The sequence below is a fragment of the Perca flavescens genome, chromosome 1 (assembly GCF_004354835.1).
Source record: "Perca flavescens isolate YP-PL-M2 chromosome 1, PFLA_1.0, whole genome shotgun sequence".
In the NCBI taxonomy this organism is placed as follows: Eukaryota; Metazoa; Chordata; class Actinopteri; order Perciformes; family Percidae; genus Perca; species Perca flavescens.
The window spans coordinates 25723041-25743058 of record NC_041331.1 but is presented as its reverse complement, the minus strand read 5'-3'; the positions used below and the strand labels follow the sequence as shown (position 1 = coordinate 25743058).

The following is a 20018-nucleotide window of genomic DNA, read 5'->3' as shown; positions in this document are numbered from 1 at the left end:
ACACTGTCCCATACATGAAACTGATCCTATCTGTAGTCACTGTCTGTCTACTCAGTGTGTGTGTGTGTATATATATATATATATATATATATATATACATTCATGATCAGAGGGTCAGTATCTAAAATTGTACACACCGGTACATAGTTTAACTGGTTATATCTCTTTTCTTTTGCTTCTTTAACTTATTACACTTAATATTTACTTAATTGTATGTGTTTGCTTCATAACTGTCATACTGTTTCTCCATATTGTCATTTATCTACATCTATTTCTGTCTACTTTATGTATGACACCTATTGTCTGTCCTAGAAGGGAAATCCCTCCAGTCTTGCTCTTCCAGGTGTTTCTTCATTCAAATGCCGGTTCGGGTAGAAAGCCTTTTATAATGAAAACCTGCAACCGGAAGTCCTTTTTGGTAGCTGCTGCTAACTTGATTGTGGACACAAAAAACTGCGAAATCAAGGAGAGGGACAGCGCCCAGAATAACTGTAAACCTCTGCAAACTGTGTGGAGCATCGCCTTGGAAATGAGACTTCGGTCATATTCTCCGGGGTGTCGGACATTAAAACAGAGGTAGGGGGGCTGCTGGTTATCGGCAAGGTCACAACAAGATGAAGCCTGTTAAATTTTTCTCTAGATGGGCATGAGTCCGTCCGACGTGAAGTTGCTTTCCTGTGATGGTATCGAAATTATATCCGCCAGCTGGCTGTGATGGACTTAATCCATATTTGTCCCTTCTGTTTTTTTTTGGTGTTTATTGTGAGTTGTAGGACCGACACTTTCAGGGAACAGGATATTGTTGGGGGGTCCTGGTGTAGAACGGGAGAGGACTTTTTTTGTGGCCTGCGATGAGCTCTGGGGGCTGGGGTGGGATATGTACGGAATACAAAATCTGGCACGACACCGTTTCCCTAAATTAGCTGTTTGAGCTCCATCATTTTCTGTTTTGATTAAAGTAAAGAGCACGGCCGTGATGTGTGAGCGTGTTGATCCGACTCATTGGCCTGCTGCCGCCGGTTTAGGCTAATCCAGTAATCTGGAGTAGAGGTGGTTGCATTTTATTGTAACACCGTTACCCCTCATCCTCCTCCTCTTCCTCCTTAAAAGACCTACAAAGTATGGATGAACACTGGTCTAATGGGGGTGTGAACTACGCAGTTGTTTATATCTGCACTAATGCTCCCTGAACCCAGTGATTAGTGGTTCAACTGATCGAAAGAAAATCAATTACTTCCAGTAATGATTATGATTAATCTCTAAACGTTAGGTACTTACGTGACTTTCTTCTAATATCTAGGCTAACTAACACTGATTAAACGGAATTTAAGACATCACTTATGGCTGTGGTACATTGTGATGTTACATTAATTAGTTCATCAACAGAAAATTAATCGTCAACTATTTTGATTATAATTGACTAACGGTTTAGGACATTTATCAAGCAAAACTATCAAGGATTCACTAATTCCAGCTTTTTGAATGTGAAACTTTTGTCTATATTGTTCCATTGTTTGTTTTTATACACATTCTCTAGTCTATTCATCTATTGAGATGGACTTTTGTTTTACTTTTTTTGTGACAATTTATAGACTAAACAATTGTTTAATTAAAAAAAATCTGCTTGTAATGAAAATGGTCATTAGTTTCAGCCCTATTAGGTGATTGATTAATTTGTCAAAAGTAACCCATGAATTAAAATGATTCTGAGATGGTTGTAGGCCTAAACTACTGGCTTAACAAGGCTGCATGTGCTTGTGAATGCAGTGAGTGCACCATAGGCTTTTTTAAACAAAACTCCAGTCTTGTGAGGTGATTGGAAACAGTGTCCTCTTTGTTCACTCTGCTCTAAAGAGAGGATTAATCCAGTTAATGATCCCTAATGTAAGGGAAGGAATAAAAGCACATCTGACAGAGAGGAAACCGAGTTATCAATATTACTGAAGTCTGCTGAGCTATTTATGGGTGGGTGGGAGTGTGTAAGATGTGTGTATCATCATGATGACTTTGCACTTTCATAGCTGTGCCCATCTCAGTGTGCAGAACTGGGTCCTGCACATGTTCTTTGGGCATGTTTAGCAAAAGGTGGTTGGTGGTGGGGTGTTTTATCCGTAAAGGCTCTCTGGTATGGCACCCTTTCTTTGCCATGTTCTAACCCCTGACCAACTCCAGTTAATCCTCCCAGTGTGCAGCTAAGATTAGCGGTTTAACTAAACCCCCGGCCTGGTGCACCCCGAGCCCACGTCCTCATTGTGTGGCAGGAGAACACAGCAGGGTGTATACAGCTTATTCTCACACCAGCAATGTTGTCCCTAACAAGGCTTTGATCGTGTAAGACCATAATCTGTGTGTTATATTTCCAACAGGTGGAAAATTTGATCTAATCTGTTATAAGACACATTTCTCTCCTGGTTTTATGACCGCTTTAGTTTAGTTTAAATCTGTAATCTCTTTTGTGAATAGATTAGCTCATGCACGACCCTCTCTTCCTATAGTTTCCCCCCGGCCTTTGGCATCAACCTAATCTGCATGTTTAATGATTTAACGTTGAGTAGAAAAAGGGTCAGTTTTTACCCCCTGGCACACAGAGGAGGGGTGGTTTTATATTCTTGGGCCAAACTTCTGTGTAGAATTTCCTGTGTAGAGTCAGCCATGAGACTTCCTGTACTCTGGTGTTGGCTGTGGAGGGGGTGGAGAAGTAGGGAAGGAAGAGGAAGAGAAGCACAAGCAGACTGTACTCCTTACTGTTGTCAGTGGTGGCCACTGTGGCTGCTACATGCATGTCGATCACCGTCTCAGACTTTCAACAAAACAATGTGGCCAGACCAAGGAAGTGAAAGAGTGGTTTCTAGCCTCTTTTTTTCCACTAACAATGTTTCCTCCAGTGACCTCTGTAATTATCCGAATCCCTGATAATCACAGAGTAGGAGCAAAAAAACAGTGAGGTATGAATTGAGAGGGACATTTTTGTCTCTAATGTCTCCTTTTTCTATAATTACAGGACATGTCCTTTGGTTTGTTAAAGCCACAGTGCTACACTCAACTTTCCCAGCATGCTACAGTAGTGACAATCTCTCTCTACTCAGCAGGTGAGCAGAACTCTCTGTCCTGCCAGTTTCCTTGATGCCCATCTTGAAGGTGCTTTAATTGAAACAACCATGAAGGCCTTATCAAAAAATTATCCCATGTTCCTCTACCTCTCTCAGCACTGTTTGATCCAAGAGAAACGTGCCTTGTAAGGAAGCAGGATGTTCACAGGCTCGACCAAACTGCCACTCACTAAAACCCCGCAGCCCGAGCGGCTGGATGAAGTGTACGCTGCCTTACGCAGGGGCTTACAGTGAGTAAACACTTCTCAGGCTCTGTTTGCATTCATTTCAGTGGATGGCTGCCAGATGGAAAATCACTGAATACGCAGGATATGAATGCTTTTGACTTCTGAAAATGAAGACGTAACGGTGATGGGGTTTTTGTTGTCAGGTCATACCTCCAGGTCCACCAGCTGGAGCTGGACAGTCTGGGTCAGCAGACCAGAGAGAACAAGAGGAACGGTCGTTTGGTGAGAGCTCACATAGTCAAACCAGTCACATCAGTATTGACTCATTCAGTACCAGGCTGGATTCTGTTGTCTCCCGTCCTCAGTCAGGATGTTAAGATTAAGGATGTGATGCTAATTTTTTATTTTCTTTGCAGGGGTCTTTGTATGAGTTGGATAAGGTGAGTTTCATCCACACCTGTTGTAATACTGATGTGAAGAGAGACTTTCTGCATTAGTTTGTCATTTATGTCTTTTCTTTTTTTGTAGCAAGTGAAAGCCATAGAGAGGTTTATGCGTCGCCTGGAATTCCACCTCAGCAAGGTGTGTATTTATATGAGGAATTGATTAAATAAATGATAGATTTTTTATTTAAAGCTGCACTAATCAAAATGTTATTATAAAACAATGGATCAAAGGACTATGTGAAATGTGTCATTGAATTGAATTGAATTTTATTTATAGTATCAAATCATAACCAGAGTTATCTCAAGACACTTTACAGATAGAGTAGGTCTAGACCACACTCTATAAGTTACAGAGACCCAACAATTCCAGTAGTAACAACAACGCAGAGAATTATCACCTGCCAGATGTTTCCCTTTTAGAAGTTGGTGCATACCAAATCGGAGATAAATGAGTACATATTGGACTTAAATTCATTAGATGGACACAAACACGACTCCGAATGAATGTGAATGTCTCCATATATTGTGTCAATGCTGTGTTTACATCTTGTTCCACTGCTCCAAAGTGCTTTAATTATTACATAGAAATTATGATTTTTCAAAAAAGATATTTTTCATAAAATAACCAAGGCACTAAAATAAAAGTAAATTTGTTATAATATTCATTTTCATTCTCTCTTCAGGTGAGAATCTAACATTACATTCATTTGTTGAAACTTGTGTATTTTTGTAATATTTGCTTTTCCAGGTTGAGGAGTTGTACGATGCTTATTGTATACAGCGGCGACTGCGTGATGGAGCAAGTAAGATGGTGGCGGCCTTTAACTCTGCCACTGGCAGCAAAGAGGCCAGAGAGAGTCTGAGTGAAGCCAACAAGGGCTACAGGGAATGTACAGAGGTAAGTGGCTGAGCTGATGTCAGTGTGTGTGTATGTTTCAGCATGTACACTGGGTGTTGTTCTGTGCTGTACTTTATTTCTGTTTTAAAGTAGATATCAGACTATGCACTGTATATTCTAATGTTCTAACAAATCTCAGTTACGTTATTCAAACCGTTCCCTCCATCTTTCTCTGCAGCACATGTGCTCACTTGAGAGTGAATTGGAAAGCCAGATGGGAGAATTTCACGTCAAGATGAAGGGTGAGTCACTTTCTACCACTTCCTATTTTCTCCACTCTGCATTGTCCAGTTCTCATTTTTCTTATTCATTTTGGATTTCTTTTTGTTTTAGGCCTTGCTGGCTTTGCACGGCTGTGTGCTGGAGACCAGTATGAGGTAAGAAACACAAATACAAGCACGTAGACACAGACAATGGAGTCTCTGCGTCCGCTGCATCACATCAGCTGTTTTTTGGCCCCATCAGGTCCTAATGCGTTATGGGCGGCAACGCTGGAGGCTAAGAGGCCGTGTAGAAGTCAAGCAGATATGGGACAGTGAAGAGTACATCTTTATGCCTCTCGTCACAGAACTGCTGTCTATCAAGGTAATGAAATCCGCTTTAAAAGGGCAAGGCTAGCGTTATTCCTGACATAAGACATAATCTTCAAACAGGTCACAAATGCATAATTTCATTATTAAAAAGCCTAAATATTTAAACTAAGTTAAGAGTTGTTTTTTGCAAATGTAACTCAAATAGCAGTAAACAGTGCATTTGTTGTGGACTATTTTCAGCTGTGCATTAATACATATTTGCTTCTTTAGTGAGAATTTTACAGCAGCAGGATGCAGTATGTGGGATTGACTCAAAATAAACTACAGTACTATATGTCTGATCGCCAGCCTTATCATTTGAGTTACCACATGCACGCTCACAAAATGCCAGCTTTAGCTTATTGTCTTCTGTTGTAAAGTTCCCATGGTCTCTGCCTATCCTCATTTCTCTGAGGTTTGCATGTTTTGGTTGTCAAGGTGACGGAGCTGAAGAGCCTGGCCAATCACGTGGTGGTGGGCAGCGTGTCCTGCGAAATGATCGACCTGTTCTGCCCACTGCCCCAGACACTCGCCGTGGATATCAACGACCTCGGGACAGTGAAGCTGAACTTGGAGGTCACATGGAGGTATTTAAACCTCTCATGGTCTCTTTTATTTTTGTAATTGAACAGGTTTAATCAGGTGTGTTTTGCTCTGTTTTTCACTCTTTTTCCTGCTTTTCTTTTTCTTTTTCAGTCCGTTTGATAAGGACGACCAGACATCCTCCACCAGTACAGTTTCCAAACGACTGCTGTCCAATCAGAGCCCTCCTGACACGCCATCTATGCGGGAGCAGGTGTTTTATGTGAGTCACATTAAAAGGAATATTCTATCAGCATTTTCCACAAACAACAATCCATCACACCTGCTCTGTTACACCACTAGTTTATACTTTATTAGGGGTTTGTAAACCATTAACATTTTTACAACATATACTGTTTATTTTATCTTACTGATGGCTATTATTACTGTCATTTCAATGGCTTGTTCTATTTCAGCTGCTCCCCAACTGCTTTGTGTGTAGCAATAGCACTGATGTATGTGAGGAGATACACAGAGATCTGTGTGTTAGGACATGTGGCTGTGGGAGTGCGAGGAGAATGAATGATAGCAGTAGCGGGACGTGTGACAGCAGCAGCATGTATGAACGGAGCTGTGGTCCCTGTAGCTGTTTAATAGTGGTTGAGTAGAGCTCCAATATGTCCCTCCTCTTCCCCACCTCGCTGAAGAGCATGCCCCGAGGTTGGCCCAGACAGAGCCGCTCACTGGTGGAGACGTTCCATGATGTCTTGGCGGAAAGGACGGCATCCTTGCGTTGTGAATTCAGCCGTACACCACCCAGATTCACCTCTGTACAGTCGGTGTGTTGGGACGTAGATGTAGATATAGTTATAGTGACCAAACAATAGATGGATAAGAATAGAATAGATAATAGAAAAAGCCTGATCATAGAGCTGCTCGATTATGGAAAAAAATCATAATTGCGATTATTTTGGTCAATATTGAAATCACGATTATTTAACACGATTACTAATTGTCTTTTGGAAAGATATTGCAATTATTGAACTTAAAAAACAGTGAAACAAATCATCAGTGAAAACACCTAGAACTGTGAAATTTCCCTTCATACTTTTGCTGTTTGAACCTTTTTTTCCCCCAGTCAGAACAAAAGACAAATAAGAGTTTACTTGCAAAACGTAATGAGCAAAATGATCTTTTTTTTCCCAATGTATCTGTTTTTGTAATCATTAGGAGCTGATATCTGAAGAAAGACAATCAGACATTTTGTCAGCTGCAACATGGCTATATTGTTGTTTGTTTTTTTTACTGCTGTATATATGATTTATGTGTAAGATTGTTAAGGTTTACTAAATAATCACTGCCTTTGTCAATGAATTGAGAGATTTTTTTTTTTTGAATATAAAAATCAAGAAAACGGCAAACGTTAATAATTTAGTGTAAAATATTACAAATAATCACGTTTCCAGAGGCCAAAATGATATATTAACATTGCCTACATATTGTAGTCTAAAAAGCAATATATTCAGTTTATATTACGATGCAACAAAATCTGTATGTGTGAAGCTCCAAATAGCAAATGTTTGCTGTGTTTATAGTTGGTAAATTATTTATATTTAATTAATCCCAAATGAATCCCAATTAAATCCTAATCATTTAACATTTCGTTCCACTCCATGTTTAGTCTTAGTTACCCCCCTTTCAATGCCTCTGACCCACAATTTGAGGACCACTGGATTGAGTTTTTCAGTTGTATTAATAACAGCGATTAATAAATCTAATTAACGGTCTCTCGGTCTTGTTTCCTGTCTAGTCTCTGCTAAAGCGACAGGGAGAAATTGAGAACGGGACCGTCTGGTCCAACTCCTCTGAATCCTCCGACGACTCCTCCAGTCCGGCCTTGGCTCACCCCGCTCAGAGGCTGACGGCCTCCAACATGCTGCAAACCACTCTCACCACTCAGCTGTCGTTCACGCCGCACAAGTCCAGCGCGTCGACGCCGTCGCTCTCATCCAACCAAGAGGAGGATGAGACCGAAGCCGGGGAGGTTTTCTGTCAGATGGACGCGGTTCTCAACGGCCATCTGCAGACTTCCTGCTCTCATAGTCCAGACTGTACTGGGACTGATAGAGCGTCTGTCAAATCAGCCAACCTCTCTGAAACCTCAGCAGACCTGAGCTGCTCATGCCCAGATGTTTCCTCTGTACCTCCTGTGTCGCTGATGGAGACACCGGATTTGTCTGAAAGTGGCGTCCCACAAGTGTGTATTTCAGCGGTGGAGGTAAAAGACGACGCATGTGAGGACTTGTCCGTGCAGGCTGGACAGACTGAAGCAGAAATAGAGGACAGCGTCACTGAGGCAGGAGAGGGACGCCAGGTAGAAGCATCAGAGAAACGCAGTGAGCCATATCAGTCCGTCCAGGAGTCAAGACAACTGGAGGCCGCTCCGACGGTAAGTTTCATTTACCTCATTTACTCATTTACTTTTATAAAGTCTAACTTGTTGACGGTGAGATTTAAACACCTGCATGTGTTTTCTCCATAGGTTCCTTTTCCTACTTCTTCTAGTTTCACTCTGGAAGTCGAGACAGCCCTTGAAAGTTTTGACTTTCTCAACTGCTCTGACCTCGAGGAAGATGAGGAGCAAGAGGAAAACAAGGAAAAGGAAGACAAAGGAGAAAAGGAGAAGGATGATGGGCAACATGAAGAGAACCAAAACAACATGGAGGAAGTTAAAATGGAGGAAGAACAAAAGGATGAAGAGAACTTTTACTCTGGAGGAAGGTCAGTGTCGGTGGTCATTGTTGAACTCTGAATAGTTAATATCTTTTAAGTATATCAAATTAACAAATGTCCATTTTTATCCCATTTCACATACCTAATTAATTTCCTGTACGAACCCGATAACCTCTAATTATTCTGAGTTGGGAGTTTTTAAGCATTATTTCAAGAGGATTACCCCCATTGCTGCCACACCACTGTAAAAGCCTACATTGGCTACATTTTTGTATTAAGTGAAACTTAATGGGTGTTCGTATTTACTGTGTGAATGATATAATATATATATAGATCATACTAAAGAAGGTCTTATGGTGTCCTAAACCCCTTTATATCTCACTGACCAACTTTACTTTATTCATCTATGTATCAGGGACAACAAACATTATGTAAATATCCTAAAATCAGGCTGTATTTTGGGGAAATTTGAATAAAATGATGTGCAAAACATGCAGATGTTTCTATGCAAACAAATTTTTTTTTGTTGAATATTTCACTCATTGTACGTATGTATGTAAGGGAAGGGGTTTCCATTTAATTGTTATTATCTGACCCACCATGTATGTTGCTGTTGTCTCACTCTGTAGTGATGAAGAGGAGGCAGACGGTCTACAGATCCTTATGGAAGCCCCAGAAGGTTTCAGGAACTCGGACGAAGATCGTTTCTCTGAATCACAGGTAATCAAAGTGTCTGATTTAATGTTTTTAAAGCAGTTATGTGAGTGGGTTTATTTTCATGTTAACCAAATGGAAGTAAAAATAAATCTTTTTTTAAAAAGGAGTCAAGCGTGGAGGACGTGCAGGATTTGTGTCAGATGGAGATGCCCGAGGAGAAGGACGAGCACAGCGAGGAGAAGGGAGATGAACAACACGGTGAGAGGAGTCTGTCAGTAAACAGAGGCTGCAGTTGTTCATGTGACGGCAGGCCTGAGAAGTTTGTTAGTTTAATTTTTTTTTTTTTATCTTTTAGGAGAAGACACGTCACATGGTCAGGAGGAGTGTCCCTCTACTCCCACCCATTTGGCCACTACTGTCTTCTAATGACAAAGTGGAACCATAGCTAAACCATTTCTCCCCCATCTGATCTACTTATGCCATCACCCTGTTACACTGCGGGATCGGAGGCCTTGAGGATGTTCCACTTACTGCTCAGACAAACAAGCTCTTCCATTATGGCGGAGTTTGTGCACAGATTTGCCTTGTCCTGACCAAGAACGATAAACCTTAAGGTTTCTGCGCCTCAGTCACGACTGAAAGTCCCCCCCCACCCACCCACCCTTCAAACTCCTCATTCTTTCAACACACTCCCATCACATTGCCTGAGTTGAAGTGGGACACCACTTAGTTTACACTTTCATAAACTGTTCCTGTCATGTGAAAATTCAATGTCCAAAACATTTCAGGAACAGCTAAAAGCGGCCTTGTTTGTGGCTTTATTACAGTACAGTTTTGAAGTAATCTAACAAATGTTTAAATGGTTTTATAAGTTCAAGTTGACGATTTCTTCAATCTGTAGAGAAGCATACAATCGCTTGCTGAGTTCATCGAAAGGTTTTCAAAACTATCAGTGTTTGTGGATATGAAAAATCTATCGCGGTTACGATTTTCAGTGTTAAATCAGTGTACAGCCCAGAGCTCTTTCCACAGTTAGTGAGAGGAAAAGACTTCATGAGCATATGTTTGTCTAAAGATTTATCAACATGCTGTAGACATGAAGTCATTTCCAAACCGGGAATGTACCCTGGAAACAAACAGGATCTTTTCATTTTAGGCATTAGACAGTTAATTATTCAGAAATACACAAAGTATAGACGTTACACTCAACCTTCAAAACAACCACAAGGAACAATATAAAAGGGGTAATATTATGACTGAATATAAACAAATAAGGAGTCATGAGATTCTCCTCAAAACTAATTTTAGTCCAACATGAAAACAATCTGCAGTGTAAACTATATTTAAACCTGCATGTGAAGCTGCCCCACACTGCCAGCATGTCTGTATAAAAAGCTCAACTGATCAATTTAAGCGTGTAAGCTAGGCTCCACTGGAAGGAAGCCATCGGGTCTGTAGCTGTGTACAAAAGTCGCCTCGCGAGGGCGCTATAGTCTTTCAGCATCATGCTTTACATTGTTCTACAAAAGCCTCTCATTCAGAAAGTGCCTCAAGTGACAGAGATGTAGGGTTTTAAATGCCACAACGGGAGTGATCAGGCAAAAGATAAGTGTTTATTTTCTGAATTACTTAGTGTGCACAATGAGATATTTACTGTTTCATATAAAGAATTGTATATGTCTTGAAATGTTAAAATGTTTATGTTCAGAAATGTTTAAACTTTATAAAGTTTTCTTTAAAATGAATATGTCTGTGTTAAATGAATCAGCAGGTGTAAACTGTAACTAGGGCTGTGACAGACTGTTTAAGTACAGAAAACATCACAACGGGTGAAAAAAAACATTTCCTCAAGAACAATTTCTTAAACTGAAGATGTATTCTTAAGAGCATAAATGAGTGTTTCTGGTGCTCTGACTGGCTTGTTTTAAATAAGAAATATTGCTTTTTATTCAGGCAAATTAACTATGCCTACACGTGTTAAATTATGTGAATCTACATCTGTGTTTGCTCGCTTTATGGAAAAGTTCAGCAGTCCTAAGTTCATGTCAAAGAAGTAAAAACAGTTGTAATACACACCCAGTTAAAAGAGGAACACTGACACATTTACACAAAATTTCAACAAAATCCAAATCTGTGCATCAAATATTGAGAACTTTCATTGCTTTCACATTGATGTAAGATTCACATTGCCCTTGTAACGGTAAAAGCACAGTGCAATTAATATGAAAAAAAAACACATAAAATTATCCCAATCAAAACCCATCAGCCTAACATGCGTGTAATTTGAACTCTATACAACACTCTGCTTCCAGTGCAAGAAAACATCACAGATGAAACACACAAGTTAAAAATCTTCCAAATTGACTTCCTTTTGTTCCATTCCTCTGAAAATAAAACACAATAGATATATTTGAATATTATAGTCACACAGAATGCACAAGGTACTCAACTTACAACATAATAAACCGTAAAAACAGTTTGATGTTTAGGTTACATATTCATTGGCAAAACATGGATGCTTTGCACACATCTTTAACCCGGCAGCACAAGATCTAAACAATCACCACATTTCAAGATGGGCACCCAAGATTAGCATCACCAATTCAGAAACGGACAAATGTCTCCCCTTCTGTTCCTGAGTTATGGCGTCGTTATGATGGCCAGGAAGTGTTTTTGCAGAGCATTATGATGTCACAGTGAAGTTGACCTTTGGGATATAAAATGCAATGCAATTAATTCTTGAGTTATGGCCAAACGTGTCTTTTGTGAGGTCACAATGGCCTTGACCTTTGAACTCCAAAATGTAGTCAGATCTTCCTTGAGTCAAAGTGGAAGTTTGCACCAAATTTCAAGAGATTCCCTCAAGGTGTTCCTGAGATATCAAGTTCAAAAGAATGGGATGGATGGACAACCCGAAAACATAAGGCCTCCAGCTTAGAAAGTGTCTGAACCCTGTGAGATAAAACAAATACATTTGCATGTGCCCTCACCTAAAAACTGAGCGGCTGCTCCAGTAACCCCCCCAGCTGCAGTAAAGCGGCGCTGAGTCCGGCCTTCAGCAATGAGTAGTCCGGCTGCTCAGAGTACTGCATAGTCATCACTTTAGTCAGGTACGTTTGAAATGCACCTACACCGAGACACACAGAAATATAATCAGCCAAGGGCACATCATTACACACTTGTCATGTGTTATATAACGGACATTTAAACTCACTGGAAACGCTCTTCTTCCCAAAGCAGTGACTTAACAGTGCAGGAACATCCTCCATGTACCTACAATGAGATCTTTGAGTAATTAGCATTTTCTTTGTATTGTACTACTAACTTAATTTTTTTTAGATTAGATTCAACTTTATTGTCATTGTGCAGTGTATAAAGACAGTGAAATGCAGTTTGCGTCCAACCAGAAGTGCGAAAAATGCTATGTCATATACAAGTATAGACAGGTGGTGCATAGGCAGGACAAGAAATATATTGCAGTGAATTAATCATACAAGTTTGAATGTTATGCAGGCATGTTGAAACAATTCAGTATGTCTATGGTAATTCAAAGGTGTGTGGACTTTAAACATCCCAGTGATGATAAATTCTCTTTCACCTCTGTTTCTGCGTGGCTACCTGGTCCGGATGAGCAAGGAGGGACCACGGCAGCGTCCCGGCATGCCAGCGCAGCATGCAGTAACCTAGAGACTGCAGGTCACTGCGTCGAGACGGAGCTGAAAGGAAAACACACACAGACGGTGATCAAAACCTCTGTTTTCCCTCCCACATTTACTGTGATACATCAACACCACAAAACAATCCTCAGATGTGTTTTTGTGATTTTAATAGTCAAACGACTCAAATGACAGTGTAGCTGAATTACACTGAAGAATATCGCAATCAGCAGCTCCACAAGAAAAAAAATCAAATCAGTCTTATTATGTGAAGCCTGTGTGTTCAGACTGATGGACTGTGGGAGGAGTGCAGGTGTTCGAAAATATATTTTGGTAGTGTTTGGTTTACAGTAGCTTCTAGAGTGAAATGGCATCCGATTCGCTGACGATAGTGGGAAAAGGAATCAGTGATCCACAGAAGTGACTCACCCGCTCCCTTATGTGCGTCCAGGCTGATGAACTCCATGGTGCCCTCATGTGGTGTTCTGCTGGCTTCACGGTACTCTACATGTTGTCCACCTGGACAGTACCTGAAGGCATGGCAGTATCCTACTAGGTATACCTAATCATGGACCACCCACACACCGACACACACACACACACACACACCCACACACGTAGAGTGGTGAGCGTAAAACAGATTTCAATCATGGACACTGACAGATTACAGTTTGTACTTCAGAATATTTCTCACCTGTGATTTATGTCCTGGTTTGATGTAAATGTTTTCTGCATTAATATCAGCATGAACATACTCGTTTGAATGGATATACTGCAGCACATCTAACTGCAAGGAGAAAGAAATGGTACCGTTTATTTGGTGAGGGGGAAAAAAAAAAATCATGATTAAGATTAAGAATATTGTCTCACTATTCTGCAGCCGAGCTGAAGGACAGCTTTCTCAGGAAGAAGCTCATCTTCTTCCTCCATGACAGACTGGAGAGACTGGCCCATGTTGGGGAATATCAGAAACCTATTAAAAAAAAAAAAAAAAAAAAAAAAAAAAAAGATAAAGAACAACTTATAGTAGAACCCAAAGTTAATGTCAAACTTTCATATGATGTCTTCATATTCATACCTGTAGGACTCTGCATGAAGACCAAAGCCAACACAGGAAGGAATCCCCAGAAAATCCATCTTGTTTTGTTTGATCCACTTGTCCACTAAAGAGAGACAATAGGGGTTAATAATGATGTGTGTGGTACAGTGGTCAACTTGTAAAGATACACTCCTGACATACCAGGACTGCACCTAACAAGTTTGAGATTTGATCCCCCCCCAGACTGGCATGACGATGCTCCTGTTGAATATGTTCTTGTCCACTTCTGCTTTTCTCTCAATGGATTATGAAATGAAAGACAGATATTTTTGTGATATTGTGAAACTAGAGCACATGACAAACCGTTTGTCTGATTATTGATCAGCCTGTTACAGCCAATTCACTAAACACTGAAGCACTTGACTGCGATACATACAGCCACTACCTTTGTTTTAATGACATCTACTCCTCTTGTTTTATCATCAGAACAATTAGTCACGGCATGACTGCAGCCCACCCTCCATGAGTGACACTACAACAGTTTTTTAGAAATAAAAAAAGTGTTAATTTGTAGGTGCTAAACTTGAAACACACTAAATCCTCACCAGATGCAGGTTTAGCAGCTCTCTGCAGAAAGTTCTGCTCATTGAAGATTCTTCCATCTTTAGCTCCCTAAGACAAAGAAAGAAAAGATAAGTTTTATTGATCCCACTCAGGGAAGTCTAAGGGGAGTAGAGAAAAAAATCAAAACAATCAATACATAAATGGGAGAGCGATTATTTCTTAACTCATGACACCTCAGTCATACATATTGATAATAATTCATCACTTTTTGGATGGAGTACTCAGAAAACCTTCAAATCTGCATTGAGTGTCGAGGCGGCACTTACCAGTTTGAGGATGTGATTTGACTCCTTAGAAGTGGATCTTGAAACTGTCTGCAAAACTGAAAAAAGACAAAACAATAGTATTAAATAGTGATAATACAGGCTCTTTTCTACCATTCATTATTTATTTATTTTTAAGAGTCAATTGTTATCCTGCTACAGCTCTGTCCACTGAACTAGGTTAGCTATCTCTTTGTGTACGGCTGGTACAAAATCTGATTTAATTACGGCAATGTGATATTATCATCACTAATATGCAATCTGACTCTCCCAGAATACTAGACTGTTTAATTGTACATTTATTTTCCTTTACAGTATTTCCCCTGATGTCATGTACAAGGTCTCACCTTCATAAATGAGCTCTGTCGTGCTCTGACTGAGCAGTTTCTCCAGCTTCCACTTCTTGCCCGTTGTGTCTGTCACCTCTTCACTTTCCCGTAGCGGCTCCACAGTGGGTGCATGCTTTGCCTTCTTGGCTTTGCCTTTTCCTGTCACTGTACATCCAAACAAACACAACCAACCAATTACATTTTATGTATGAAGAGAGAAAAAGTAATGTTACACAGTCACATGAACAAATGATGCACAACCGACTACATAACTACACAGTGACCTGATAAGATTTAACCACGTCTCCAGTTATCCTGATTACAAACCAATTTCTATTTTAGGAATCTGAAATGCAAGTTCACAACCTGAGAACTGAGCCCTTTAGTTGTTCCTACTCTTATAAATGAGCCACTTCAAAAACTGTAATCGTATGTGGTGTTTTACGTTTTCTTAAAGTTAGGAGGAAGTTGCCATCGTCCTCTAAAACTTCTGTCAGCCTCTAGTGGAAGGCCTAACTTTACTGGTGAAACTAACCTTTTACTTAAGTAAATAAGCAAGTAATGGTGTGTGTGTGTGTGTGGGTGTGTGTGTGTGTGGTAATAGCAAAATGTTTTAATCACCTTTTAAAGGGGACTTGGAGATTGGTGAGGTAACAGGGGAAGAGACGGCCACTGGAGAGCCGTCTACCGTTGATTCCTCTGCTTTACAACTTGTTTTGTCAGTCAGCCTCTTTCTCTCTTCTACTTGCTTAGCAGGGCTGGAAAGTTTTTCTTTTCCCCTCACTGCACAATCAACATGAATGAGAGAAAAGATTTTAACAGAAGAGAAGAGAGAGACGCTGTATTTTTCATGAGGAAGGTATTGTGTGTTCAGCTCACCAGTTCGAGGGAATTTTAGGACAGTAGAAGACTCCAGAGCTGACTCTGCCCCTCTGTCAAGCTTAAAAGTGACCGTGTGCTGTTTTGGTGGCGTTCCAACCAATCCAACACCATTATCTGCTGATACAAATCACAGTGTTTTTGTTCCCGAAGAAAGGCATCAGCTGTAAAATTGTTCTATCTATACATCTGCACCAACAGTATGTCTTGCCTGAATGTCACATTGACGGTTTAGCAAATAAAATCTTTAAAGCAAATCTTCACCTTCAGAACAGCAAAGCAGAGTAGCTGCTTCCAGACCATTTTAACTACCTTTGATCCGGTCATCTCTAAAAGGACTAGTGGGGGGCACCACGAGTGGAGTGGCATCTTTAATGTTGAATTCAACTTCCCTGTCTAGACGAAGGGAGTTACGGGTCTTTCGCAGTGCAGGACGAGTAGTTGCGGTGTTACATGCATGGGCTGTAGAAAAAGAGAATTTACATTATAAATCACACAAAGTCTAAAATCTATGGATAACACCAAGTAACTCCTAATTAAATATTGTCAAGATATTTACCTGTACTTCCCATGAGCTCGCAACTTGAGCTTGTAGCAAGACTTGATTTAACTACTGATGTTAGTGCTTCATCCCTTTTGGCTGGAAACAGACTTAATGATGGCGTCGTGCTCACAGGTCCAGATTCATCGACAGGACAGGGAAGCTTCTCCCCACATGATGGACAAAATCTAAAATCAGGCTGCAACTTTGTCCCACATTGGGGGCAGAAACGGAAAGACATTCTGCAAGAGTAAACACATCCCATTATTATCTATCCTCACCAACTCAAATGTGTTGTGTCTTTGGGTAATTATATGTATGCGTCCTCAGGGTGAACCCACAGACTTCACCTGACACACACTAGTTAACGTTACTACTGCAAAGTGCCTGATGCTTTGTTTTACAATGATGAATCAATAAAAAACACTTACACTCTTTACGTGAATGTGATGGTCACAGCCAAGAAAAGTATCACTTACAGTAACAGTTATTGAGTAACTGAACTTTATTTAACTTTTCTATTCACCATTCAGGTGAAGAAATGATGTTCCGCTGCCATTGAGATAAATGTCCTGCTTATTGTTTACTATGGCAACTACAGCAAGGCCCGTCTTCCCATGAACATATCCACTAAATGGGATGAGACGCTGACGTCTGTCAAAAACTATGTAAAAGAAAATATTCTAGCTAAAGCTAAAATGTCATTCCGCTCTCATTTCAATTAGGTAACTTAAAAGGTCCCATGGCATGACAATTTCACTTTATGAGGTTTTTTAACATTAATATGAGTTCCCCCAGACTGCCTATGGTCCCCCAGTGGCTAGAAATGGTGATAGGTATAAACCGAGCCCTGGGTATCCTGCTCTGCCTTTGAGAAAATGAAAGCTCAGATGGGCCGATCTGGAATCTTCTCCTTATGAGGTCATAAGGAGCAAGGTTACCTCCCCTTTCTCTGCTTTGCCCACCCAGAGAATTTGGCCCACCCATAAGAGAGAGACATCATGGCTTGAAAACAAGCGAAGCATAGCAGTTGGTCAAGGCCACACCCCCCCCCACCACCTCTCCTCCTCAATAGACAGAAATGGCACATATTAAGGAAAGCTCATTGTGGGACTGGCTCTAGTGGCTATAATTCTGCACCAAGGCTGAATTTCGGGAAAGAGACTTCAGATACAGTATTAGGGGACCACTAAGGTCTATATAAAAGCATCCAAAGAGCACCATGTCATGGGACCTTTAAACATAATCCTGCGAAATAGTTAAGGTAACGCTAGCCAGCTACCATTAGCACTTTATTGTGCGTTAGGGTTAAAAGACTCGCAACTCTACAGTTACAGTTAGCTACAGTTTTACACATCAAGTTATTTCAACGTGAGTGTTGAGGGAAAACAATGCAATGACAGCAAACAGCGTAACGTTAGCTAGCTAATACAGAAGCTAAACTTTTGAAAAATATAAATTGTGAGATTTAGGCGGAAGTATAGTCTTGATGCTGATTTTGAGCCTTAAGTAAAACATATATGTTAGCATTCAGTTACACTTACAACGTTGCTAAAACAAAAAGCGTGTCTAAGATACCTTTCCAAACACTCCTCCACCGATCGCAGGTAGGCAGGCTGTTTGGGTGTGTGCTTCTTCTACACCGGATAAACACTCGTGTAGTTGGACCTGTGCGGGGGACGTGCTGCCCCCTGCATGAGGTAAGGACAGCTGCAGCCAAGCTGATATGTTGTTTTCAAAGAGGGTAAAGAGGGACTTAAAAAGGCTTTTTCAACAGTGATAACATTAAAGCATGTCATAAGTGAATTACAGTGTCTGTCACAAGATACTTTCATACACTTTTATCTGCAGGAAATTGACTGACAAGAGTTTCTAAGTCGCATCCAATGATTGAATTGGCAGCAAATGGTCTCCAGCCACACTGTAGACAAATCTAGGATGACCTGAAGAAAAGTGTGTCACTGCTTTAAATGTTTAATAAATTGTAAACGTGTGAATAATATATTTGCTATGATGGGGTATTGTGCACACGTCAGTGAGATGCAGATAACAAAAATAATGCTTTTTAAATTTCTGGCTGTGGTATCATGAAATGCTGAAAAACGAACATTAGGAGGTTGAATATTTCATATATTATGGTGAGATAATTACCATTCAGTGTTCTATGCCATTAATTGCACACCTAACAGAATAATAGTGCCTATAAATGGGACCTGGTATCAATTGCCCTTTTACAAAGCACTTGGTCAACATTTTGAAAATTCATTAGATAAAATGAGATACTGCTTCAAGGAATACATAAATAGAAATGTTTATTTTTGGACATAATTTACATATTTTGCATATGAAACTGTAAGGCACAATTGAAAAATTGAAATATTTCAGTGTAGTTTTACTAATCTAATCTAATTCAATTTTAGTGGTAGTTTTTCAAATCTGTGAGCACATGGAAAAATGGACTTGTGTGTCTTCACTAAAACTTCACTTCCACCCTTTTATACAGCAAAGGATGACAGTGTAGGCATAATACAAATAATATGGATTTGTGTGTGAAGCTATTAAACTATAATATAAAATATCAGTAGTATTATAAACAGATTTGAAAGGGTGAGCATTAGGATTTTAAAAGTAAATTGAAATGGAGGCCCTGTCTTACTGCCTTATTCATAAAATGTACCAATAAAAGAAATCTGGGGTTCAAAAGTCCACAAATTCAACAGCTTAGCCTTCACTGATGTCCTTGAGCACCTAACCTCTTTTTACTGCATCTAACACTTGAATACAGGGTTTCTATCAGAAATGTGTTTAGCTACCTCAGATCCTGATGCATATTGTCTTAGGATAAATGTAATTAGGAGATGAGGGCTTAAACAATAGCCCTACTCATCAAAACATACTATTTGCTGTGTGAAATAGCACCTGTGCTCATTTTCCCTGAAGTTGGAAGTTTTATTTGGAAAAAAGTGTATTTCTTTTTATAATGGCAGCAGAGATGGTCATTGTTGGATGCCCGGATAGCTCAGTTGGTAGAGCGGGTGCCCATATATAGAGGTTTACTCCTCGACACAGCGGGCCCGGGTTTGACTCTGCCCTGTGGCCCTTTCCTGCATGTCTCTCCCCTTTCATGTCTTCATCTGTCCTGTCAATAAAGGCCTACAAATGCTCCAAAAAAGGAGATGGTCATTGTTTTAGGTGATAACTAATATCCATATGTTATCATCCTGGGCATAAGATATGAGTATCTAGGATCTCTCCTGTATACTTTAAAACATGTACATTTTAAAACTGAAGGCATTGTCACAGGTTAATAATGATAAAAATTTGCTATACAGGGGACTGAGGGTCAGCTTTACCAGCTGGTGCTACTTAATGTTTACAAAAGCTAAAGTAAGATTTTGCATTTATATTTCTTTCTTTAATAATATTGAGAGAATAAAAAATAAAAAATTGCATGGGTCCATCATACGGCAGGATAAACAACCTGAATTACCTGAGTTCCTGCTAAGGTTTTACTTTGACATATTTATTCTTTTTATCAAACTACTGAGCACCAATGTTTGTAATTATTGGCCAAACGTGTCC

At 40.1% G+C, this 20018-nt stretch overlaps 2 protein-coding genes across 4 annotated transcripts; one reads left to right on the top strand and one right to left on the bottom strand.

The window, feature by feature from the left end:
* Positions 1 to 408: 408 nt before the first annotated feature.
* Positions 409 to 10850, top strand: LOC114552254 (rho family-interacting cell polarization regulator 1). The gene is made up of 17 exons (XM_028572923.1): positions 409 to 576; positions 3002 to 3089; positions 3207 to 3340; positions 3481 to 3559; positions 3694 to 3717; positions 3806 to 3859; positions 4472 to 4621; positions 4800 to 4863; positions 4955 to 4998; positions 5087 to 5206; positions 5632 to 5780; positions 5890 to 5998; positions 7526 to 8164; positions 8258 to 8496; positions 9078 to 9168; positions 9270 to 9363; positions 9461 to 10850. Exons 3-17 carry the CDS (start codon positions 3249 to 3251, stop codon positions 9529 to 9531), a joined length of 2019 nt encoding a protein of 672 aa, XP_028428724.1. The 5' UTR covers positions 409 to 576; positions 3002 to 3089; positions 3207 to 3248; the 3' UTR covers positions 9532 to 10850.
* vrk3 (VRK serine/threonine kinase 3) lies at positions 9908 to 18134 on the bottom strand. Of its 3 annotated transcripts, none has more exons than XM_028572934.1 (16): positions 18015 to 18134; positions 16455 to 16678; positions 16208 to 16357; positions 15896 to 16015; positions 15638 to 15799; positions 15035 to 15181; positions 14691 to 14746; positions 14406 to 14472; positions 13840 to 13924; positions 13632 to 13734; positions 13456 to 13548; positions 13191 to 13323; positions 12704 to 12821; positions 12320 to 12378; positions 12096 to 12232; positions 9908 to 11812 (listed from the first exon to the last, which is right to left on the bottom strand). In XM_028572934.1, exons 2-15 carry the CDS (start codon positions 16675 to 16677, stop codon positions 12096 to 12098), a joined length of 1653 nt encoding a protein of 550 aa, XP_028428735.1. In that variant the 5' UTR covers position 16678; positions 18015 to 18134; the 3' UTR covers positions 9908 to 11812. The 3 variants fall into 3 exon arrangements, with proteins under 3 accessions (XP_028428735.1, XP_028428743.1, XP_028428749.1); XM_028572942.1 differs by having other exon boundaries at positions 9908 to 11489; XM_028572948.1 differs by having other exon boundaries at positions 9908 to 12232; positions 15896 to 16012.
* Between the last annotated feature and the right edge of the window lie 1884 nt (positions 18135 to 20018).